The sequence below is a fragment of the Pinus tabuliformis genome, chromosome 4_2 (genome assembly GCF_031772625.1).
Source record: "Pinus tabuliformis cultivar Carrire ecotype Pingquan chromosome 4_2, CPIR1, whole genome shotgun sequence".
In the NCBI taxonomy this organism is placed as follows: Eukaryota; Viridiplantae; Streptophyta; class Pinopsida; order Pinales; family Pinaceae; genus Pinus; species Pinus tabuliformis.
Window position 1 is genome coordinate 257,646,926 of NC_142304.1, and position 26,972 is coordinate 257,673,897.

A 26,972-nucleotide genomic window follows, 5' to 3' on the forward strand; every position below is an offset into this window, starting at 1 on the left:
TTATTACCGCCCTTACCCAATAAAAAGTGGCCAGTGGCGGGGAAATACTAATTCCTATCACACCTCATTTTACTCTATAGCTCTATTAATCATGTAGTAGTTGACCATCCATCTTCTTCACACCTCATTTTACTCTATAGTTGGGTTGATCATGTAGTAGTTGACCATCCATAACCTTCACACCTCATTTTATATATTAATTTTATATTTGATTTACTATAACTTTAAAATACATTTATTATTGTAATATTATTTAAAAATTATTTTTTAAATTAAATTAAAATTATTTATTTAAGTCTATAAAATTTTGGATAGACCACTATTGAGTGTTTTGGTGAAAAATTCTTTAATGTAAAGTCATCGGTTCAATTCTCTGCGTAAATCGAAGTGATATATTGGAGATAATGAAAATATAATCTTGCCAAACTTACTATTTTATTTATTTATTTAAAAAATATATTTTTTTTTTTAAATATTAATTTAACTTTACTGTTATATAGTAAAGTTATACTATATGACACTTCTTTATTTTTTTTAAGTGGTTAGAGAAAAGATACATCTTTCGTGGTCACTAGTGGATTACTCACTAAAAGAAATTGCTTAAATTACTTATAAATCTCTATCATTTTTTCTAATTAAAAATAAAAATCCCCATTAATTAACCTATACTGTACATAAACTCAAATAAACAAATAAGTAATATCCAAGAAATATGGAAAAGGGCTTGAGGGTAAATAGGGGGACAAGAATATAAAAGGAGGAATGCGATGAGAAATGGGCAATTGGAGTTGGGGTGTACAGGGGCAGGCCGAGGAGGAGAAAGCAGGAGAAGATATAAATCGAATTCCATTTGACTGAGCATCCAATGCAGTTGGTGATCGGATTGAGATAACTAAATCGGTGTTGATGGTTTCTGCCACTTCAACAGAGATTACCGACAACAATTAGGTGGTTGGAGCGATGGCAACGATGCAGCAGAGCTTGAGAAAGGCCTACGGTGCATTGAAGGACACCACCAAAGTTGGCCTCGCCAAGGTCAATAGCGATTACAAGGTAAAAATTTCATTCGATTCAATCTCAAATCAATTTCTCGGTTCTTTTCTTTTTCGATCGAATTCATAGAAAAGTGGTGTCGTCGGATTTGCAGGAGTTGGACGTAGCTGTGGTCAAGGCCACTAATCATGTCGAGTGTCCTCCAAAGGAAAGGCACGTCAAAAGTAAGTTATTTTGACTCTCATGCCCGCCTGCTATATTATATAACAAGACATCACATAAACCCTTATATGATCCTGCTAAATCCCTTAAATTCAAGGGCCACATCCTTGACACCATGATGTTATGTTAAATCCTCCTTTAATAGCATAACCTGCAGTCGATCTAATCGAAATTGCCTTTTTAAAACAGTCCTTGGAACTGACCCTAATTCTTCTTTCCATTTATTCTGTTTTATCTTCTCTTTGGCTGTTTGGTTGTGGGTATTTGATTGAACAGTGATTCAGCTATCCATTGGATTAATCCTTACATGGTAAAACATATATTTTTAAGGGATCATGATCTCATCTTGGCATGCTAATGTAAAAGTTGGGGATTATAAATAAACTAGTAGTTTTGAGAGTTTTATTGTGATGTTGCAGAACTTTTTCTGGCGACCTCATCAGCTCGGCCTCGGGCGGATGTAGCTTACTGTATACATGCTCTTGCCAGGCGACTCGCCAAAACTCATAACTGGACGGTATGCTTACTATATTTGTATTCTCCTGTTGCCACAAGCAGTATGCCCATGTAAGTTTTATTAATTACTAGTTCAGATGGAGTGGTGCACTATTGTTGGACTTTACCTAGGAATGGCAAGTGGCCCTGATATATTATCATATGTTCTGCTCAGTATCCTCTCTATTCTGTATTCATTGGATTGCATGTTCTGCTCAGTATCAATTAAATGGATTTATGGTAAAGCCATGGGCATTCAGTGGGTTGAATACTCTGATTCTCTATATGCAATCTGGATCTACAGTTCAGACATTGGATCTACAGTTCAGACATCTCTGGTTTGGAAAATGATCCCCCTGGATACCCCGCCTAAATGTGTGTGCTGTTCTAGACAAAAAGCTTGTATATGTATATAATAACTTAAAAGTAAAATACACCTTTTAAAAAAAATTCTGAATTAAACTACCAAATCAGTCATAAATGATGTTTATTAATATGAACTTTAAATAAACAAGAGAAAATGTCAAAACATAATTACATAAAGTGTCAACACATGGGTTAATTATACTCATTAAAACCTGCGATGAAGTTTACCTTCGCTTTCTACTTGCTTGCAGTAAAGTCTTTGATTTCAACAGCAATATGCCTCATTTGTAAGATGCCAACCAAAAGCAGGTGAAGCTATGAACAGTTTGGAAATTCAGGGGATGTCGTGACTATGGTACTCTGCATGGAAACATTTCTTTAAGCATACAGGTCATTACAACATGTAGAACTCTCAGTTATGCTAGCGAAACCACTATTTGTACAAGGTTTTATGTATCACTTGAAAAAACAAAGAATGAGAAGTTGATGTTGTTATGTCCAATACCTTTGTCATTATCGTGTTTTCATTATATAATGATAAATGCACATTGTTTCTCCCAACAATTTTTTTGGTGGAGCTCTGCAAAGCTTCTCCAATAGGGACTGTGTCATGTTCCTGTCACAGCAGCTTGTTTTTTTTGTGGCATCTACTCTGTACAGTGTATTAAGGAATCAAATTTGGGAGCTTTATGCGTAGAGATCTTCCTACAAAGGGTTTTCGTGGTTGTTTTTCTTTTAAATTCTAAAGTTATTTCATTGAATTGAAAAAGTTATATGCATTTTACAATTAAATAGGTAACGTGGTGGTACGATATAAAAGAGAATAAAGTGAAAAAAAGACCATAGAATTGAGCATTAGCTGCTATAAATTCAAGTTCATTTTCTTCACCCATATAAAGTTGTGGCTAGGCTGTTCTGCCTGCGGTGTATTCTGTATATCCCTTTGTCCTTGGAGTCATTTGTTTGTTGTCCTTTCTGTTGGGGAGTGCAGATTGGAAGTCAACTTGCTTAACATTTCTAGGAGCCTGGGGTGTATTTTGCTTATCCTTTTGTCCTTGGAGTTATAATTTGTTTGTAGTCTTTTTTTGCTTGGGATTGCAGATGGGAAGCGAGCTTGTTTATCAGTTCCAGGAGCTAGGTGAATTGTTTGTTGATCTTTAGTGATGCAACAACCTCCTTGTTGGCCCAGAGTTGGACCTAGGTCTGCAATGAGAATTGACAGGATTTGGTGGCACTGTTTTCAGTCTACAAGGTGCATGTCTTAATGGCTAGTGGGAGGCTCAGTGACAACACTCCTGTTTGATTTTGAGTCTGCAGTTGGCAGCAATGTAATGAGTCATTGTGTGAAGCATGAACCTCATATTTTTACCAAGCTTAACTCATAATCTATTGTTTGGGTATGTTGTTGGTATGGTCCTTTCAAAAAGTATGATAATGTCATTGGCTAGAGAAAAGCTGGATGCTATATAGTTCGTGGATCCAAGGCTTTTTTCTGTTTGTGATCTTGAACGCCAACTCCTTCCAATTTACTAGTGCTGGTTTGAACTTTGTGGGTCTACCAAAACTGTGAAACATCTTAGTGTCAAGTGGTCTTCTCTGGATAGGTTGAAAACTTCTGTACTATAAGCTAACTGAATTCCATTGCCGTGTTTGGGTGGAGTTGTTAGTCATTTCTAGACTGTTTGGACAAACTCCTCAGGGATTTCATGTGCTATGATCCTCAGAAGTCCCACAAATGTATCTGTGTTCAGGTTGACTGCCTAACAACTTGGAATGGGTATGTGATTATTCAGGTTGAGGGTAGAAATTTTTGTCAATCCATGCCCTATATCAATATGCCAAATACTTGTTTCTTGTGCCTGAATACTGCTCACAAGATTATACTACCAATTGCTAGTGATGATGGTTGGATTCTTGTGGTCAAGAATCACAACCAGGCCAATAAAACTATCAAGAATTATGACAAGGCCAATAAAACTGTCTAGGCCGATGTTTGAGGACATCCTATCATCTAGTTTCCTAGTTTCAAGGCTGATAAAGCAACCAAAGGTAAAGCTCCCCATCGTGCATGAAGCTTCTAAGGGAGTGGTTTTAATTCACAGTGGTGTGCACCTCAAAATAAGAGCTCAAGATGAGCCTGGTAACTAACTCTTTATGGAATTTTTCTGAAGGGATGAGCTAGAAACCTGGAGGGCAACAGCCTCCATGAAAAACAAGGACTCTCTCTAGGGCAGACTATTCAAAATTTCAAAGAATTTATGCTCTTCAAAGGACTCTCTCTAGGGCAGACTATTCAAAATTTCAAAGAATTTATGCTCTTCAAAGGACAATCTCTAGGCCAGACTTTTCTAGAATCTAAAATATAAGTTAATTTAAACAGCTCTCTTACTTATATAGCCTCCCTCTTTTCATAAAGGATGATGTCATGGTGACATCAACAGATTCTAGAAAAGTCTGCCTTAGAGCGAGTCCTTGTTTGAATGAGACAAGTGTATTGACTGTTAGATGAAAATAAAATGTGGAATTTATGCTCTTCAAAGAATTTGTGACATTTGAATTTTGAAATCAACAATTTTATTGCAATAAGCCTTAAGGACCTGTTTTATGAAATTTTGGGTTGTAGCTAATGAAGTAAAAAATTCATTGAAAGTCAAGTTTTGACAGAGTTTCTGTGAATAATATATAAAGTACAGGTGATGGAATCTTAAAATTGGAATTTGAATATTTGAAATTGGTAGCAGCTCATAGGGATTTTGAATTGTGTGTAGTGTTTCAATAATTTGCAGTGCTCTTCAAATTTAAGGAGGATTTATGAAATATATTTCTTGTTGTTTTATTAAGCATCAAATATGCAGGCATATGTCTTGTATATGATGATCAATAATGTTATTTCACTTATGATGTTACATACCATTATGCAGATTGCATTTACTATATATGTCATTGATGTTAATTGCTTGATTGATGTTCTTGCATGCCATTGTGCAGGTTGCATTGAAGACATTGATAGTTATCCATAGAACATTAAGGGAGGGAGATCCTACATTTAGGGAAGAGCTATTGAACTTCTCATTTAGAGGGCACATTCTTCGTTTATCCAATTTCAAGGATGACTCAAGTCCTATTGGTAAGATGCAGCTCTAACTTAAGTACTTATCTTTATGTTATATTTTAGGGTGTAACCCTTTGGATATATTAATCACAAATAAATCCAAGAGGCATAAGATATGCATGGGTACAATTGTACTTGACTATATTCAGCGAATCTGATACATTACAGAAGATGACCATGCTTGATGCTTAATTCTTGATGATCAAATATGAGGTTGGGACACTTCACACACACACACACACACATATAACCCTAGGTTGACTCTAGCATAAATGCTAGCTATCATAGGAGGAAGCCCAATTCTATTACTAAAGGGGCACTCATGTAATGCAACAAGAGCTCATGCTGGCCACTAGATGGTCACTAACATAGCACCACGACATGATTACAGTCATAACACTGACAACCCTCCTTAAGCTTGACTTTGAGACATAGAGAAGGAAATGTTGCATAAAGACAATCTTTGAGAACACAAGTTGACCATTAAAAAAGCCAATAAATAATCACTTAAGTATTGGACCAATTAAATTTTACATTACAATAATTTCCCCCCTTAATGCTTATTTGAGGCAGGGAATATAATCATGATCAATGATGACAATAATTTGACCTTTAGCAGTGTGCAGACAAGGACTTATTAGAGTCCTTCAAAGCTGAGCCTCTAATAAATCCAAAACGCTTAACATGAACTTCTTAGAAACCAATGGAGCAAATGAAAATTTTTGCAAGTGAGCTTATGTTTGAGTGGTCAGGAAGTCAAAGGCTTGAAGAAGGCTCACTAAATGACAATGATGATGACAAAGAAGAGCATGTTGAAGTTGAGAGGTATCTGCTGAAGATGATATAGAAGCAATAGTTTCAAAGATCAACAAGAGCTCTTCAAGCAACCAAACCATAACGCTTGACCCAAGTCCTTTTTGGTTAAGAGGGCTGTTGAAGGCTCAACAAGTGCTTCTAATGGCAGATGCGACAAATTGGTCTTACCATAAACAATGTGTCTTCCACTATATGTTGTGCAAAAAGGAGCAATGAAAATCATTTACCATTGGGACTGAATGGTTGTACGGTGGAGGAAACTAGATGATAGGATGTCCTCAAACAAGAGCTCAAAGTTGCCATGACCAATCATGATGGATGTCCTCAAACGAGAGCACAATGTTGCCATGACCAATCATCAATCCAATCACACACTTGATAATCAGTATGAATCCAGTATTTTTTCATCTATGCTTCATTATCATTTTGTAAGTATTTCTGTCATACCAATAAGTGTGGCAGTAAGAATGTCAATACTTGGATAGTGAGTGAGAGCCCCCTCTATCACCATGATGACTATGTCGATATGGATGAGATGTGGATGATGGTGTTCTAGTTTCTGTTGATGTGTAGTAGTAGAAGAAGTTGCACTTAGTGTTGTCATTGATGTCAAAAGAGATGTCCAAGACAACAATGGTACAGCTCATGACTCAAAGAAGGCAGTTTGGCAACTAGATATCTTGCATGCCTTCATCAAACGAAGTCAAAAGAGGTATGTAGTTTATTGAGTTTTTGACAAGGTTATGATGCCCTAACGATCTTACAAACAACATGGGTGTGTAGTCCTCATCGAGACTTTTCCAACAACATATGACACTTTGGAAAACTTCTCTTGGATGAGAAGCTATGGCCATTTGAAAATCAACAATTATTGAGAGCTTACAACTATAGGGCAAAACCCCCAAATATCAACATGTGTGCAACTCTCGGGTGGATCTGTGACTTGGTGGTCAAGTCTATGGTGGATATCAAGGAAAATTGCATGAAGTTTAACATGACTAAATGTCGTGCATCTTCCCCATATTGGATGGAATCAACGTTTTACTACATATTTGAATGACAATAGGTGAGTAAACTTGCACGATGTTTAACATCCACAGTGGCCCATTCTTGACATGACACGTGGTAGAGGTTGATAGGACAAAGGATAAGATGTCAACAGGTGATGTTGCGCCACTAGGTGTTGCCATGTGGTAGGTGGACTCTAAGTATTTTTCTTGGTTAGTAGTTCAAATATGGGTGACACATGGGGCCCCTCACGGGCTGCCATGCACTATGATGACATCATGTTGACATCATCGTGCGAACAACCATGAACCCCTGGGATCGGGTCACATGGCGTGGTCATATGGGGTAAAAGACCAAGCGCTAAAGTCGGCTGTATTGGAATAATTATGTATATATACATATGATTGAGCTCCACAGAAACACAAATTCAATACATAATGGACTGATAATGAGTTCGACGAGTCGACGACAAATAAGCTTTGTGGTTAATTGGTGCGATTGGTTATGTTGGCAGATGGTTCATTGATAATCTGCGATTGAGCTTGAAGGGGCATCATTCTTTGTTATAGCAGTTTGTTGTGACCAACCTGGTGGTGTGTAGTTCTTTGTTGTGTGTTGAGCCTGGGGGGGTGTCCTTCTTTGTTGTAGTAGTGTGCTATGACCAGTTCGGCATGGCGTCCTTCTTTGTTGTAGCAATGTGTTGTGACCAACTCGGTGGTGCGTAGTTCTTTGTTTTGTGTTGAGCTCAAAGAGGTGTCCTTTGTTGTAGCAGTGTGTTTTGACTAGTTCAAAGGGGTGTCCTTCTTTGTTGTAGCAGTTTGTTGTGACTAGCTTGAAGGGGCCTAGTTCTTTGCTTTGTGCTGAGCCCGAAAAGTTGTCATTCTTCGTTGCAGTAGTGCTTTAGCCTGAGGGACATTGTCGTTCTTATTGCAACGTGGTTTGGCCAAGCTTGGGCATCGTTGTTGTTGTAGTGTTGTTTGGCCGAGCTTGAGGGGCACTGTTGTTTTTGCATTGTTGATTGGTTGAGCTCGAGGGGCATTGTTGTTTGACTAAGCCCAAGGGGCAATGTTGCATTGTTGTTTGGCTGAGCTCGAGGGGCATTGTTTTTGCAGTATAGTTTGGCCGAGCCTGAGGGGTGTTTGTTCCTGTGCAATATTGACTCTTGTCCAAGCCCAAAGGACATCGCTTTGTTTGTCTATGATCCGAGCCCAGAGGGAATTGCTTTGAAATCAATGGTACAACATGATTGACATTACAAGCCGAGACACATGAATGGTGATATATATATATATATATATATATATATATATATATATATATATAGTTGAACTTCGGTTGTGGATCGACCACGGGTTGAATGCCGACGCTCTCTTCAGTTGATCATCACAATAAAACAAAGTTTGTGGGATGGTATATCGACAGAGCGTGAGCCTTTTGGTTGTGGGTCTATCTTGTGTTGGCCGAGATCTAGGTTCGACCCCTGATGATTGTCAGGTTAGAAACTATTTTTTTTAGTCTTGCAGCCAATGCTCATTTTGTCGAATTGTTAGGAAGCCGGAAATAGATATTTTGTACATTCTCAATCAAAAAGCACCCATTCTATAGAACGTGCCCTGAAAGGGGCATTTTGTAGGATGGTTAATTTGATTTTTAATTTTATATGGTTTTTGGGGGTTTTTGGACTCATTTCAAGTCCAAATTGGATTCCACAAGAAGCATGGCAATTAGGGTTTGGAGATGAACAATTTTGAAGGCATGAAAAACCTTGTTGATATATTTTTTGATGACTAGAATCTCTGTTATATGACTTAGGGGTTTATGAGCAAGTTGCAGTGATTTTGAGTAATTATGGCAAAAATAGGTTCCAAGATGAGGTTTATGTGACTAGATTGATGAGCAAGTTGGAACAGAGTTTGGACAGGGTATGATGGATTGTTGACAACAGTATGACAGCACCAGGTTATTCAATTGAATATTTATGTAGGTTATTCAATTTGAAGATTTATGTTGTTTGAAGAGCAGGTGGATCCAATTTGAATGATTTTGAAAAGAGGCGCACAAGAGGTTGAAGAAGGAGCCTATAGCAAGTTAAAGCTTGCACATAACTGAGGTTGGTGCCTTGATCAGGTTGTGGCTTACAATGAATTGCTGCTTGCACATTTTCAAGGTTGGTGCCTTAATTAGGTTGTAGCCTACCGCAAGTAGCAACTTGCATATCTTGGGGGTGGGTGCTTGCAAATCGATGTAATGAATTGAAGGAAAAGAAGATGAAGAATTTCTGGTTTCTCCCATATGGGTTTCCGCGTAAAAGCTTGTGTCTCCTTGTGTTGATGTGATGGCTTCTTGATGTATTGTTGATGTGATGATAGCTTCATGATGCGTTGTTCTATTTATTGATATGCTGCAAATGGTTATTATTCGTTGGTATATAATCATTTATTGTTGAAAAGTTGTGAAATGATAAAATCGCTGCCAACAAAAATATCATATGGTGCAGTTTTGATCTCTACAGATAATAGTGGTAGAAGAATCAAGATAACTCTCATTTTGGCAATGCAGTTGCAAGACAACCAAGACCTGTGCTTGTTGGTCTCATCTGAGGCTCAAAAGCAATGATTATAACATATCCATGCTTACTAAGTCGACTACCTATGTAACCCATTTGCTGAAGTAATCCCTCTAGCGTGCTTCTTAAACCCATCAATACCAAGATACGATTAGATAACTGATAAGTTTATATGTCCAACAAGGGATCATAAAAAGGTCAATGGGATTGCCAGTTAGATCTAATTTACAGTCTAAGCTATAAAGCCAAAGTGTATAAAACTGTAATGCCAATACATGAATCATGTCACTGATGAGAATACACAATCCCTGGGCCAAGAAGAGAAATGTCAAATATGAGGAAATCTTGGAGGGGGCCTCAACACATCCCAGTGTTGCTGTGTAGAAGGGGAGGGTAGCATGTCTCTTGTCGAAACTGTAATCACAGTATCTGTCTTTCTTAACATTTGAGGTTAAAGAAAGGGAACTCCTGTTAGATGGCTGACCAGAGGAGCTGGGTCATGGTATATCTTGTTGCCTATATGGAACCCCTCACTACTGAGCATGGCAGGAAGTTGTTTGTTTGCTAGTGCTGAGTGAACTGACCTGAGCTATGAGGTGACATCTTCGCAAGGTCTCACCAGTGGAGGTTGAATGTTCCTTGGTGTTCTCATGGATTTGGATGTTGAGGTGGTACTACTGTCTGCTGGAGATGGCCAAAGAGTAGCAACTAGTGCATGGGGTGATGCATTAAAACAAGAGGAAAAAGAATAATGTCATAGACATTGAATCTACTCTTGCATAGAGGAAAGAGAACTTTGTGATGAAGACTGAATTTCCTCTTGCAATGTGTCGAATATTGCTTCCTTGTCCTCATATTCATCCATGAGTGTTTGGCAAGCAAGAGCTATGGTTTCTTCCATCTTATTAGTCCAAATGTCTATCTATCAACTTGTTCATCATACTAAGTAGATGAAACAAAGTTTGTAATTATCTAGTGCAATCAACATATTTATTTTATTTTTCAAGGTTTTGATTGGGGTGTTGAGAATTCTGAATAGATTTGTCCTTCTTGATCAATCATAGGAGAAGAGGGTCATAATTCTTCTTTAAGCTTTGATACTCCTCTATATTATGACATTATCATTATGAAGTGAAGAAATCTCCTCATGAAGTTTGGTGTAGCATCCTGCAATGATGTAACCTCCTCATAAAGCTTGACAGTAGTGTCCAGGAGTAAAGCGATCTCTTTATGAAGCTTGATATTAATTTCTTGCAATAGAGTAGCCTCTCCGCATAAGCTTCTTATTAACATATATGTAGTCAAGCATCGAACTCATAAAGTTTGGCAATAGTATTCTCAATGAGGGAACTTTCTTACTACAGTGTTTTTGGAGCAATTCTGAAAATTGGCTGTAGCATCCTGCAATTGGGTAACCTCCTCATAAAGCTTGACATTAGTGTCCTGTAGTGAAGCAACCTCTTTATGAAGTTTGATATTAGTTTCTCACAATAAAGCAATCTCCTCACGATGCAATTCTTATTAACATTTATGTATTTGAGGCTTTAAGCATCCAACTCATAAAGTTTGGCAATCGTATTTTAAATGAAGGAACTTTCTTATTATGATATTTTTGGAGAAATTCTTCCTCTTATGATGTTTTGGAAGAAGCAATTCTTCCTCATCAGAAGCAGCCATAGTGGAAGTAATCCAAAACATATGATCCAAACACCTCTATCAAGACTGCAAACAACCTCAACCATTGCCACCAAACATCCAAGTGGGCCACAGAAATTGCGAGTGCCTACACAAGGAAAGAGAGTGCAGAAAGAAATGTATACTGCTGCCCTTTGAGAAGGTAATGCACAAAAGTATAGTGACCTTCTAAACAAAAGTAATCTTATCCTTTTTAAACTATAGAACTTAGAAGTCACTTTATCAAAAGAAATATCCACCCTCCAATTTCGTAGTATAAAATGATAGTGGAGAAGATTTGAATTTGGGTGTCCTTCCCACCAGCTTACCAACTCTCCTATAGGAATCCTTCAAAATCAAAATGAACCAGAACAGGTTTGAGTATTTCTTCAAACAAATCCAAAAGGAAAATGTTAGAATCTTTGCTTATGGTTCACTGTATTCATGAGGAGAGGTAAACTTCAGAGGGGCTTGAGCTGTATCTACCTGCTGAGGAAGGTGAGCTTTAGCTTATGGAAGTAGACCATGGGAGGGAGAGGCAAATCTGTAGCATCTTGAAAATAAACCTGAAGTAAAAACTGTAGGGAAGTCGTTGAAGAGGTCAATTATGCTGATTAAACTGCTTGAACCTGTCTGAAACAAGCAGCATGAGGGCTGCAAAGTTGCAAACCGTATGGAAAGTCATGGTCACACTAAAAGCTGAGAAAACATGTGCTGCTGTTAGATAAACCACTGGCTATGTAACCTTTGGAGATAGCAGATCAGAGTTTTAACTTTTAATCAAGCTGATATATGATATAAGGTGACCATTTTTGATGCTGGATGATACAAATTGACGTTGAGATGCCTCATGTATACATGTGTCAAGAGTGGGAAATAATGCTAGGCTGGCTTCGGCATAAATGTTAATCATCAAACTTTATCATGAAAGGTGTACTCAATTTATAAATTAATGGTAATACATGTCGGCCACTAGAGGGCCACTGACATGGTACAGAGACAATATTGCCACCATAACACCAACAATTTATAATATGAGAAATGATTTTTTCTGTGGGTGCAGCCCCAGGATTATTTTCTGTGATCTGATCATAAATTTCCTTGTTTTTATGCATATGAATGACTCTGAGCAGTGTCACGGTATTATGTTATTGATATTTTAGCAATTTGTTTGTTATTATTTGCAGCTTGGGACTGCTCTGCATGGGTTCGGACATATGCGTTATTCTTGGAAGAGCGTTTGGAGTGCTTTAGAGTTTTAAAGTATGATGTAGAAGCTGAGCGGTTAACATCAAAAGCATCAAATGGACAGGAGAAGGTATGCAGTGCCATGGCGTATGTAGGCTTAAATATAAAGTATATTTAATCCTTTTTTTTATCACGTTGACAATGTGCATCTTGTTTTACCATTGTTCACAGGGTCATAGCAGAACCAGAGACTTGGATACTGAGGATTTATTAGAGCATTTGCCTGCCTTGCAACAGTTGCTATACCGCCTTGTTGGCTGCCAGGTACTGTGTGATAGTGTTTACTTTTTAACAATTGGTGGAATCCATCAGTAACTCCACTATTTCTTCTGTGTTTCTTCAAAAAATTGCATTCTTCTTATGGATGTTTCTCAAACTTTTTTTATTCAGCTTAGTCTGTTCATTGGTGTTTTGATTGCCTTAATCACATTTTAGCCATTATTTTCAGCCCGAGGGAGCGGCTGTTGGCAACTATGTCATTCAATATGCCTTGGCATTGGTAAGAGTTTAGTTCATTCTCTTTGTTTGCTGATGATCCTACAATCTACATTCTTGGATTGATGAAGATATGTTTTTTATTGAGTCTCAACTGATATATGGATGACAAGAACAGAGTATGAAAGAAGATTTTAAATTGCAGTATTTGTAACTAACTGGGATTTTTTTGTCATTCAAGAGTTGGTTGAATTTTCATTTTAAATCTGTATGTCTGAATTTTCTGAGATTGAAGTAGCCATGCATATTATCAAAGTGAATCAATGACACGACTTGCAAGTAATCAGAAATGAAGCAGTTTAAGGCAGTGGGTTTACATTTTCTGTGCATTTTTATATTACCGTTTAGTTGCTTATTCATATGTGTGTAGGTCTTGAAGGAGAGCTTTAAGATTTATTGTGCAATCAATGATGGTATTATCAATATGGTGGACAAGGTATCATTAATTGCATTTTATGGTCTCATTTATCTTTAATTTTCAATATCTTCATACAAAATGTGTGCAGATTTCTTCTTGAGGATATGTTTTAATTAATGCCTATTATTTGATTTTAGTTTTTTGAGATGCCAAGGCACGAAGCCATCAAGGCCCTTGATATTTACAGGAGGGCTGGTCAACAGGTATCTGGTGTTTCTGGTCAATTTTATTTGAATATCTTTTTTGTCTATTTTTTGTTATATATTCATCAAATTAGTCTATTGGTCAATATTCTGGCTGCAACTGTTATGTTTGCTGCCTGATTAGTTATAGATATTTGACCATTAGGCTACAGTTAAGTTTGTCATTGTCAAATAAAAGCATGAAGTATGACAGTGGAGTGCAACTGCAAAAGTCAATTAGGCAGATGTGTCGTGCATTTTCTAAATGGAAGAAAGAGTAGATGATTTTTCAACCACCATCATTATAATGGGTGTAGGTTTTTCATGCAGGCTGAGAGTCTGTCTCAATTTTATGAAGTTTGCAAAGGCCTAGAACTAGCCCGAAACTTCCAGTTCCCAGTATTGGGTCAGGTATGTGAATCATCTGAAAATTCTCTGTAAAGGTAAATGGGAACAGATTCATATCTGTCAGGGATATTACTGGATTGTACAGAAACTTAGCTTAATGCATGTTGTGAACTACATAGTCTCATTGCATTTCAATCCCTGATGCAGCCACCTCAGTCATTTCTGTCAACAATGGAAGAATATATTCGAGATGCTCCTCGTGTGGTTCCTGTAGCAAGAGAGGTGCTGGTAAGAAATATTGTTTTTTTAGATTTCACACTATATTTTATCCTAATTTTCAATTATGTTTATAGTTATTGAATTCATCTTATCTTATTTAAATTTGACATTACACATTAGAGTTGCGTTGTGAATTGAATCTGGTAGATATGTAACTTTAAACATTGGCCTGTTGGGATGCTATGTTTTATGCTTTCCTGGTGGTTTAAACTATTTTTGGTTCTGTTTTATTTGTCTTATGTTGCATAAACAGGTTTAATATATTAAAATTTAGACATTTTCAAAACCTTGAATAGACCAGTTTTAACTCATTGGCTATAAATTCTGCAGAGCTATGATTTTAATTGTTTTATATGTTGTAGTTTCTTGGGCTTTCCTGCTCCATTGGTCGTAGGCAAGATGCTTTTCTAAGAAGAGTGATGTGTAAGGTTATGGGTGTCTCTAAAGAAAATAAACATTGGCATATATCTGCATCTTAGTTGCACGAAACATGCAAACATGTACTAGTTTCAGAAACAGGAACACCTGGAAATGTGACCCCGCCAAACTGGTAAACTGAGGGGAAGATCTTGTTTTGTAGGTAGGTTTAGAAGAGGTTAATTTGTCATCGTTTCCATAAATTATGGTTTTTAAACGATAAATCTTTCCATGGAAATTATGGTTTTTAAACGATAAATCTTTCCATGGATCCTGTTACACCTCACATTGTACCAGGTTCCACTTTGTGATTTTCATTACATTTAATGGAAATTTGCTGCTGGTTCCTTTGAGGTCTTTGGCTTGGGGGAGTCTCACTCTCCTTGGATGATTGTGCTCACTGTTTGGTGGTCTTCTTGCATGTGTTTACCTTGTTGATCACTACTCAGTGGCACTTACGGATGGTTGTGGATCATACAATCTCATTAAGATGTGATTTGTTATATATGCTTATCCTGGATATAGATGATGGCCTAAGCTGCCCAATGGGTTAGGTGATGGTGTTAGGAGGTAGATGTTTCAAGATGTTGTTGATGTTTCCTAGTGACTTGGTGTGTTGATGTATGATGTTGATGTCACTAGGAGGGGGTGTTCTACATGGTCTTCATGTTTTGAATATGTGATGGGGAACACACATGGTGATTGGATGGGTTAGCAATTTGTTATGCCCTCTTATGATGTTGCTATGGTGGAATGATTCATATTACCTATGTGGGATTTTCCTAGGTGATATGACTTAATGATGTAACATTTAAGCAAAGTCTTTCTGTAGAAATCAAATAAGAGAAATTTTTGGCCGGCATGTTTCAAACCAACAAGTGTGGTTCATCGTCAGGACCAGATGATGAACCACACTTGTTGGTTCGAAACGCGCCGGCCAAAAATTTCCCTTATGTGATTTCTACCGAAAGACTTTGCTTAATTCATTATGGATCAAAGAAGCTTGAATACAGATGTAACATTTGTTAGACGTCACCCAGAAAGAAAACCTAGGGAGAAATGTGTTTGATGATGTTAGAACTTAGCGCCCTTATTGATGTGTTATTTAAATTTGAGTAAGAGGGGTTGTACTAGATATATGATTGATGGTGCTCTAACCTTTTTCCTAAGGTTAGATGATAACCTTTGATTTTGTAATAGTTTGGTGGTGGTGCACCTTAGGTTGGGTTTTATGTTTTGTTCTTATCATGGTGGGTTTTTTTTTTGGGAGGAAGTCTTTTATATACATGGTAGAACTCTCAAGTAGAGTGCTTCATTGACACATGTTCATTGTGATTTAATCAATTGATGACTATTTTGAGGGGTACTATGGTTTTATTTCAATATTCACCTTTGTGCACACATGTTGAGGTTGATATCACTATTCAATGGTTAATTTAATTTATTTAGATTAAGGGCAATAGCTTGGGAACCCTACTTCATTGGCCTTTGTTTCACATTTGGAGTGGTTAATTAGAGTTGCTTGAGGCTTTTTTGTGATGTGCCCCCATTTTTGGGTACCGTTTCCAGGCCATGCGTTATTCTGTTTATTTCTTGGAGAGGTTGGAACACTTCTCTAAGTCACACTCTCTTTGGGTTGGTTGGACATATTTATGACATTGTGTATGGAGGAATATGTTAGTTTATTGATGAGGTCTAACCACTCTTGGCACATTCTCCTAGTCGGTAAATATTACTTAATTTCTTGGGTGGTTGCATGGCACACTCTTCTAAGGCACACCTCTCCTAGATGCTCTCTCATCTTTATTGCAATCTTTATTGCATAGATATTTCAGTGCTTTGACTGCCATATTTTTGATTTATTGTCCTTCCATTTGAAGGCACATTAAATTGCTTGGGATTTTTTAGGAGAATCTGCTTTTAGTTTACATTAATGTCTTAGGACATTCCATAGCCTGTTTTTCTGAGATTCTAAAGACTTATACCAGGAATGCAAATGAAAAACGTGGAGTTATGTTTGATGAAGATGTTTGGCTCAGGTTGGGACCTCAAGGTTATCTGAAATATAAATCATGTATGTGATACTAATTCAGTATTATAGTAAATGCACCTTTAGCAGACTCTCTTCAGCAGCAATGATCGCTTTAGTATTTATTTTAATTGTCAGTGACATGAGAATTTACAGACTGTTTGTTAATAGTAACGTCTTTTAAGTTCAGATATAGCCTATGTTTCCAGTATTCCTGGAAGAATTTCAGTGTCCTGATGAAAAAAGTTATCTATATCAGGAATTTCAGGAGAAACATCTTCTGACCTATAAACCTGAAGAAGCCTCTCCTTCAGAGGACCAAAAAGAAGAAGAAAAGGAAGCTCCAGTGGTTGAAGTTGAACCTCCTCTGCATGAAAGTGCTATTGTACCAGTATCTTCTGCAGAGACTGGTGATTTACTGGTATATATTATGTACCAAATATAAAAATATCTTGTTTTTTTCCCTAATTCTTTTTGGTTTTTTTTGTAATTTATGTATCACCTTTCCAATCCATTAATTTCATTTTTTTTTGTATAGGGTCTAACTGAGGTGAACCCTGATCCCTCGGCACTGGAGGAAAGAAATGCCTTGGCTTTAGCTATTGTTACATCCGGTAAGGGCTTTAATTAGACACTACTGTTAGTTTTATTTGGATTCGTGTATACCATTTATGTTCAAATAATGAAACAATTTATTGTGGATGGTGAAGATTCTGTTACATTTTACTGATTAAACATGGTTTGTTTCTTTGTTCTACTTTTGCATAGGTGCTCAAACATCCCATGATTCTAATCTAATGCCAGGCATGGCACTAGATGGTACTGGGTGGGAATTGGCCCTGGTCACTACACCCACCAATAACAATTCGAGTCAGATTGATAGTAAATTGGTAAGGTTACTGTCCCTATTCAATTTGTACAGATGCTCTAGAATTTGCAAGTCATAATTTATTGGGATATGTTTTGAAGCTTGGATTTGTCAATTGACTTGATGGCTTCAGCTTAAAGTCTGTTACACTTGACTGAAATTTACATCCTTTGCTTTCTTTCCAAATGCTGCTGTAGGGATATTCTTATAACGTAAGTCACCTGGTTTGTGTTTGTGTTTGAGTTTGATGACTTTAAAGTTTGACAAAAGTTTGACGGTTCAAATTTTGAAAATAAAATTTGGTATTAACTGTGACGTACTGACATCTATACTCCTTTATGAGTATAATTTTGAAGTATCAGACATGCTCCTTTATGAGTATAATTTTGAAGTATCAGACATGCTCCTTTATGAGTATAATTACAGAAATTATGGTGTACATAATTTATTAATTTCAGATTCTTATATTCAAATTAGTTGAATGCTGTATGTTCTTGTGAAATCTCAGTAAGGTTCTACATACATGGGAAATTTGGCTTGCCTGCACCAAAAGAGGGATGCCATGGTGATGAGGGTATCATGTCCTAAAGTTTATTATGAACTAGATTAATAGTAGAAAATCCTAAGTTATCATTGCAATTTTGATTCATGTACAAGATTAGTAGTAGAAAGTACTAGATTGCCATGTTAGCCTTTAGGAAGATGTAGTCCTAGTTACTTCGAATACTTTAGTCAGATACTTATGGGTATAAAATATCTTTTATTTTGGATGGAGATTTGAGTTGTTCATTTTCATTTGGTGCGTCTTTCTTTACTCTAATCTTAACTCATCATAAGAGCTTTCAAAATTATATCTAACATGCAGTTCTAATGTGCTGCCTGCTACATTACCATTTTGCAGTGCAAAGTAGTGAGCTATTTGTGGATTAGTGAACACAATTCCTAATTAGGTCGTTTGGAGAGACCTTAGATTGTGTATGGGATGTTCTGTCTTGTTCCAGAGAGAGGGTGCAACAGTTAGTGGGAATGCAACACCACAGATGTAGAGCATACTCATGCATGGTGAGGTTTAACCTTACAATGATCTCAATGGACAGCCTAATAATAGGATGTTTACTAATGAAAAAACATCAGCTTGAGAAAGAGATCCTTTTTAATCTGAAGGAGTCACATGACCTATAATATTGGGTTGACTGCATTATAAATAATTGTTCAAGAATTTGATCTCTAGGCATTTTGCCTAAGTTGCACTGGAACAGATATGGGAACGGACACGGATACGGGGTTTGAAACACAGATACGGCAAATTTTAAAAAAATCTGGATACGATATGGCAAGGAAACGGCATATATATATATAATAAAAATTTCATATTATCATTCATCTTTTAGTCTTTAGAATCTAGATTCTATATTTAAAAATACACAATCATCATCATGAATTCAACATAAACAAATCATCATCATCAACTCAGTATAAACATTGTCATCATCATCATCAGTGATTATATAACATTCAAGTTGGCACCTTTGATTAAAATGTCAAAACCCACTCACAGTTTAAAGGAATATGAGATTGTTTTCAGAGTCACATCATACTTCATGAAATTATATATTTTTCTAATGAATTTGACAACACTAACACAAAGGCAACATAGTGAATTTGAATTGTAAATAGTATGTTGCACAATATCTTTGTCTAGACTCTAAAGGAGTCATGACATAGAAATATTGTTTAGTATCACCGAATATAATGTAAATTTAATCATTGTAAATAACAACGTCTACACATTTTAAATTGGTCTGTATTCCAGTAGCTACAATAGGAGATGCTCTGAAATTCATAGAAAGAAGTAAGCTGGATATATTTATTCACAACCTGATCATATGACCAAGAATCAAGATGCCATTATTTAAGCAATTAAGTATTGTGAAGTATGATACTAGTAAAGAAATGCTGAGAAATTTAACCTAATGCAATGACACTGCTTCCACTAGCCAACTTTGTGGGTAACAACTTCCCTTCTTGATTTCATAGATACCTAATGAGTTTCCATTCGAAATTCCAGGTTTGCATCCTTTAGATCTAGCATTGTTGAAAACTTGTTGGCAAATACCTCTACCATGTCATGAATCATTTTTCAAAATAAATGTTCACTTTCATATGAGCTGTAATAACTTACAAGTGGATATAAGGTCTGCAAAGAATTTAGCTGCATTTACATGCTCTAGACAAACAAACTTGGAATATATTCTTGCAATAAAGCAATGTTTTAAAACTCCGACTCCGACTCCGACTCGGCCGAGGGTCGACTCCGACTCCGACTTCGACTCGGTATCGACTCGGCCGACTCGATTTCAATGACTCGGTCATTGTAAAAAATACATTAAATATTTATTTTTTATAAAAACACATAATTTTAAAGATTTTCATTCATGTTTCCAAACACACAACATTAGAATATAGATAGAAGACAACATATGATCAAAGTAGGCTCATGAATATATCCATTATATCAAAATGGCACCCAGTGCACTGTCCAATACATACACGATGATGATATAGAGATCAAAACAAAAACACATAACCAAGGAGGCTAGAAATGGCCTCTACAACAAAAGTATGTGACTAGTACTATTGACTACTGCTAGAGTTGCCAACATCATCTGGCTCAGTGTTACTTGGGAGCGGGAGCGAAAGCGGGGAGTGAGAGCGAAAATGGGAGAGGGAGTGAAAGCAAAAACGGGAGCGGGAGCGACATTTTCAGAAGCTCCCGGTTTGGGAGCGAACCCTAGAGGAGTTCGACAACCAATGTCACTAACATCAAGGTACATAGAGGGATTGGTGCTCTTGATTAAATACGAGTTCCATACCCTAATACATAACAAAATTCAATGGAAACATTGCAATCCCCCAATCCTGAAATCCTGAAAAACTGATAAGTCTGCTGGATTTTGAATGAAATCTAAAATTCTACTTTCTCCATATGAAATCCAATGAGGCTGGAACCGCTCTCAAACATCCTGAGTCATTTCATGGTAATGTTAAAAATTTAAGTAAAATTTAAGGAGAATGTCACTTTTACTTTAAGAATTTAACATTACTATGAATAGCATATCAATACTAGGGATCAGAGTCAGACAGGGAAACCCATGAGTCAGGTAGGGAAGCCCAGGGAGTCCCCAAAAATCCAAAAAAGCCTTTTTTTTTGGGTTCACTGGCCGTTGTACGTAACCTGGCCGGGTTGATAAGGACTTGGCTGAGCCAGCCGGGTTAATACCGAGCCAGCCGAGTTGTGTAACAACTCGGCCAGCTTGGTATTAACCCGGCCGGCCGAACCAGCTCAATGGTCGGGTCACAAAATCCAAAGCTGGCTCGGACCAACTCGGCCGAGTTGGTTCTGAGCCGGCCGTTTTTTAAAACACTGCAATAAAGTGCCTAGAACATTGGAAACTTGGAAAACTGGAATCCTGGAAACTTGGAAACATATCCATAATTGTTGGAAACGTATCCAAATTTTCTGGAAATGGATCAAATTTTCTTGAAACTCCTTTGAATCGTTTCCGACCTCAGGCTGCCGTTTTTGAAAAAGTGAAATGCGGCAGAAACATTTCCATGCTGTTTCCAAGCCGTTTTGTATGCGTCTCCGTATTAGAAATGCCAAACGACGTTTCTGGGAGTTGGGGGCAGCATTTCTGGTAACTTAGCATTTGGCTAACAATCTGCTTTTTTCCTATTTCAAAGTACTGACATCTATACTCCTTTGGATTGAAGGACAATGATACTTCTATGATCTCCCAGTCTTGCATATTTTCTTTTCATTGGGTCAGGATTCATTGATCAAATTATAATGATGATGATGATGATGGTAATCTAATTTTAAGGTCACAAGCAAGCGAGACACCAAATTGGTGTATGAGGCTCCCTTGTTTGTTGGACAAGGGACCTCCCTCCGTGGAATGATTTGACTACTAAAGTCTATGGAGGTGTACAATGTACATACTCTACCACACCTCTGGATTTGAACCTGTGACCTCTTTTTGCAAGGAAGCAACTATCTAGGCTATTACCATGTTCTGTTAGGGAAACTTGATCCATATGACGGAAAAATAACCTATGATGCTTAAAATGCCATTGCATAGGGGTGGGATACAATCTATCATTAGATTCCATTTTTAACAATGTTCCACCAAGTTTCTAGAAGAGGGGAATGCGGGAACATGGAGATGCACAGGGGGGATGTGTGGGAGCACCCCCAAATTTTAGAGAAATTCAGGGGGGATGGGGGACCTTGGGGTGTGTGTGTGTGTGTGTCTCATTATCTATATATATATATATATATTTGATAATAAAATATATTGATTCATACATCATAAATGATTCATTGAAATAGAAATAGTAAAATATTGTATACATTGATTTAAATTCATCATTCATCATTCTAGAATCTACATTGGTTTAAATTCATCATTCATTATTCTAGAATCTGATTAGTACTAAGCAAAATAGTAGATGCTAAAGCCTGAAGACTGGGATAGTAAAATGAAATTACTCAATAGTAAAGAGTGACGAGTCAAAGAATCGGTTTGAGGTCATCAGTATCCAGAGTCAAGACTCAAAAGTTAAAACTGAAATTGAACAATGGACAAAGAAGCAGTGTTATTAAAATCAAACTTGTCATCGAACTGGTCAACCCCAAGTTCAAGAATCAGAAAGAAGCCGGATGACCCAAAAATACATAAATATTTAAATTTTGAAAAAAGTACATAAATATATATGTGCATCCATATGAATCCCTTGGTGTTTCCGTGAGTTTTTCCAAAAGGGGGACGTGGTGAAATGTCTCCCTAGGCATCTCCTTGTCCCAAGAGTGTGGGAAACGTGGGAAGTGCATCCCCTGCCTTGGGGGACACATCCCCGTGGAGTGTTGATTTTTAGCTCATGTGTTTAATTGATGAATTGTGGATGGGCAGAAAAAACAATTAATCAAGCTTGGTATTTCATTTTTCTTTGTTGAAAAAATCCTTCTCCATATATCCAATTTTCTGAATGATGATGGGATCTTTTATATCAATTGATTAATCTATTGGCTCACAAGGAGGGCCTTCTCTGCCAAAGGGGGTGTACGAGTGGGATATCCCTAACATCCGAGGTCAAATGAAGGAAACTCCAAATGGTTCTCTAGTTGCTTCTTTTGATCTGAGAGGTATTCTGACTGGTGGGGCATCCTCTACACTAGATCCATTTGGACCTAATCTACTATGGACTGACACCTCCAAACTGCTCTCAATAATATCGGGCAGTCCCCCAAGGGGGCAGGCTGAGGAGAAACCTACGGTCTCACCATCCTACTCTTTGGTGCGCTCTGGAAACTCTGCTTGTTGTTTGTTGCTCCGATCAGACAGATCAACAAGTATGAAGTAATCGGTCTAGTCATCCCAGGGCAGGGCATGGTGTGCATGAGCTGAGATCTGTGGCTGAATCTCCCTGATTAAGAGGGCTAAGCATCTCTGATCCTGTTATTGGAAGAAAGTGAAGTGGAATAAGCATAAAGTGTAAAGCATCTTGCACTGATGAAGGAATACAAAATCCTAAACTTTAATAGGGGTTCCAGATAAAAGGTCTCAGAAACCCATTTAATTTTAGCTTGACACCTCATTTATCCAAGTGTCAACCTGCTTATTTCTTTGACTGAAACTCACCTATCATTTGTTTATTTGCCATAGATAAATTGTTACAATATGACCTTTACTCCAACATAAGATTGTATAGGTCTAACCACTCACCACCTGACATGTATAAATATATAATTTTTTCAGAATTGAGCGTTCAATTTTATTGGCAAGCTTGATTTTGTGTCATCTCTTATCACCTGTGATACCATTTTGGGCATTAGGGTAAAAATGCTCATTTTCCTTTGAGTTTAAATAACAGACTTGGTGAAGTTATGTAGGCTTGTAGGAGACCTGAATGCATAACATCAGTTAATTGTTCCTTTTTTCGCTGATCTGTATGTTGTATTATAGACATTTGCATATTTGGTTATAGAAGTTGAAGTATCGTATATAACAAGACAATGAATGGCCATGACCCAGCTAGATATTAAGTAAATGCTTGTTTCCTTTTGAGTTTAAATGACAGACATGGTAAAGTTATGTGGGCTCTTGCATGAGATCTGAATGAATAATTTCAGTTATGTGTACCTTTCTTGGGTGATCTTTGTGTTATGTTATAGACATTTGCATATTTGGCCATGGAAGTTGAAATATTGTATACAATCTATTATCTTGTTGGATCTTTAGCCATTCATTGTCTAAACATGACAATGTTGATATCTTTTTAATTTATGTAAGGCCAACCATTAAGTTTTGTTTGTCCTGTGCAACTAGGCTGGTGGCTTTGACAAGCTCACATTGGATAGTCTATATGAAGATGCAATGGTTCGGCAACCTGCATACAATGGACAAGGGGGCTATGGAAGCAACCAATATGGGAACAATCCTTTTGAGTCTAACGCTGTGCTGTCATCAGGGTTATATGACCCATTTTCCATGTCAAACAATGTTCCACCACCTCCCAATGTTCAGATGGCAGCCATGGCCCAGCAGCAACATGCAATGGTGCTTCATCAACAGCCGCAGCAGATGATGCCAGTGTCACCAACAATGACGACGATGCCCCAGTCTGCAAACCCTTTTGGTGATCCATTTGAAACACATTATACTCATGGTGTTGGGGCCTTTCCACAAAGCTCTCATCAGAATAATCCATTTGGAAACCCTGGCTTTCTGTAAACATAAAGCAAAATCTTTATCATTTGTTCGTAGCTTGCATGCTGAAATTGTGCTATAGAGCCATCTGCCATAATTTGTAAAAGATGTTTCCCAATGATATGGTTGAGATTGTGATTTCACAGGTTGGTCAGAGTGGTTTCCAGCTGGCAGATTGTGCCAGTTAGGTGGTTGAAACGTTCATAGATATCTGCGTTAATAGAGCTTGATTATATTCACAAATTTTGGGACAACTGATTGTATACTGTACAATAGCAGGAATTCGGGATTATTTTGTCGTTGCATGTTACCTTCTCGTTAATGCGTGTTCTGTACTTTTCAACATATTTACCTCATGTAGCCTGCCATATTTCCATTTTTATTTCTGTGGTTATGAATCGTGATTTAGTAGCAGTTAGCATTCATACAAGGACCAAGTTATCCTTTGAGTTGTGTAAGTAAAATTGTTTCTAGAAATTAAATGGTTGAAAATTGTCTGATTATTATAGTAATCTGGTTTGCTTTACACACTAGGCAATAACCTTATCTCAAGGGCTATCATCCAGATTTTTACAGTGATCCCAAAACAATACTTCCTTTTGTGTGCAAACGTTTAGTTATATTGAAACTGTGTAATTGTAAACAAACTGCACAATATGGAAAATAATGACGTTTCAAATATTCACACACATGTCGTTTAAAGAATAATTAGTTGGAAAGGTTTTGGATATCATTTGGTTAGAAGTTGAAGATTATAACTGATATGATGTTTTTTGTTTATATATATATATATATATATATATATTGTTTTGGTGAATGCCTGTTGCAAGGAGATTTTTGAAACCAATTTTTTGCCCTTAATTGTGATATTTATATTTTGGTATTCTGTCCATTTTTTTTTGTTGGACACGTCATTATGAATATTTGCTTTTAACGAAAGGTTCAAGTGGGGGATCAAACCAATAACTGCAATGTGGCAATGGTGTGAAACAACCTCCTTTTATGTATTATTGAAAATTATTGCTACTATTTTTATATGCTTACCTTTGTGCTAGATGACCTAGTTATATTATTATGACTAGATGAAAATGTGTCACACAAAAATCTTGAACCTAAATTTTCAGTAACATTTTTATGGTGTTGTCTTGAGAGTGGGCTGGACTTCTAGTTTATGTCATCTTTATCTGTAAAAACTAGCAACAAACTTCGAGGGGTATCCATTCTTTTGAAGTCACCTGGGACTTGCACCAGGCATCATACGCGGCAACCTCATTAGTGCACAGCTTATCAGTCTTGCTATTGATAATTACATCTCCTGTTGAAAATGAGTGCAGACATTACACTAGAGCTGCCTGTGGAAGAAGGTGTTGATTTTGAATGGTCTAAATGACCTAATACAGACAGGCTTATACCTATCTTGCATATAATTTCAAGGGTTTTTCATATTCCTAATTTTGACCTGTCAAGAAAAAATGTAATACAAGATGGGAAAAATATATTTGAGTGATCACTCATACTAGACCGAGTTGCAATTATCTTTGAAGAGGTGTTTGAAAGAATACTCTAATAGTGATAGCAACAAAAGCCATGTGTTTGCAACAGAACTTCAAAGGCATGCAGCCTAGGTTTGGAAAATAAATTTGCCTTTGTTTGTCATATGCCACACATCAACACTAAGTTGTATATAGTGATCCATCTTGTATTTCTAGAGCACTGGACATTAATTAAAAACTGTCGAGGCCTTATCCATACAATTGGTATACAATATTCAAGATGAATTCTAACTTTAATTTCAAGATGGTTTGTAACACACCATCTGAATTTTCATGAAACAAGCTATTTTTTATACTAATGGACTTTCGCTCTGCCAGAACTACAAGAATATTGACTTCCAAGTTGATTACATGTTAAGGTACAAGCAACTCACATTTCAACTGCTGGTTTGAACTTTGTACTTTGTAGTTGCCTCAAATTATTTTCCTAGAAGATAAAAAATCAGGGTAGATTGTGAACTCGGAATTTTGTTTCTTTTGGCTTCTCCCATTAATATTCTTTTTTGATTTTTTGCCTCCTGTGAGGGACACGTTCGATCTACCTTCTGGATTCAGCCTCTATCTATTCTATGAATTGCATCAGAGCCATTTGTTCCATTGGTATCGAGAACCATACTTTTGTTGCCCTTTTTCTCTAATATTCATCCGGGAGTTTACTGTTTCTTTTACAAACATGTTATGTTTTGATAGGTCCATAGATTGAGAAGAATCTTCTACCGGAGTGTTCTGTTTGCATTGGAATCATGTGTTCCCTGTTATTGGGGACCGTACCATCGTTGCCTCCTTTTCTCTTATATTCTCCTGGGAGTTTACTGTTTATTTTGATAGGTCCATTAAGTGAGAAGGGTACTCTGTTGAAGTTTCAACTTGTTTCGGTTGCTAATTTTCTTGTAGGTGACCAAGTGACTTTACTTTTTCATTGAAGTCATTGGCCGTACTTTATCTACTTGGTTCCTCCTCTCTAAACAGGGGAGGGAGGGGCTTTGTTCCATTGTTAAGGGCTTCATCCTCTTGGATAGTTCCAAACCTATGGACCGATTTTGGCTTGGCTCAGCATTTACATTTTTGGGTTGTTGTCCTGTTCAAGCTTCCAGACACTTTGAAATTCTTCCT

General features: G+C 37.1%; 1 protein-coding gene across 1 annotated transcript; it reads left to right on the forward strand.

Annotated features, from left to right (window-relative positions):
• The first annotated feature begins 757 nt into the window (after positions 1 to 757).
• On the forward strand, positions 758 to 24,616 carry LOC149168973 (putative clathrin assembly protein At5g57200). The gene is made up of 15 exons (XM_089428494.1): positions 758 to 1,053; positions 1,148 to 1,217; positions 1,635 to 1,732; positions 5,065 to 5,203; positions 12,440 to 12,570; positions 12,672 to 12,764; positions 12,949 to 12,999; positions 13,366 to 13,431; positions 13,551 to 13,616; positions 13,926 to 14,006; positions 14,151 to 14,231; positions 16,928 to 17,089; positions 17,207 to 17,282; positions 17,437 to 17,558; positions 23,926 to 24,616. Exons 1-15 carry the CDS (start codon positions 961 to 963, stop codon positions 24,328 to 24,330), a joined length of 1,734 nt encoding a protein of 577 aa, XP_089284620.1. The 5' UTR covers positions 758 to 960; the 3' UTR covers positions 24,331 to 24,616.
• The last annotated feature ends 2,356 nt before the right edge of the window (positions 24,617 to 26,972 follow it).

Coding starts and splice junctions, on each gene's coding strand:
- LOC149168973 (XM_089428494.1), top strand. CDS start 961: ATGGCAACGATGCAGCAGAGCTTGAGAAAGGCCTACGGTGCATTGAAG. Junction 1,733..5,064: donor CCAAAACTCATAACTGGACG/GTATGCTTACTA, acceptor GCCATTGTGCAG/GTTGCATTGAAGACATTGAT. Junction 12,571..12,671: donor CATCAAATGGACAGGAGAAG/GTATGCAGTGCC, acceptor CATTGTTCACAG/GGTCATAGCAGAACCAGAGA.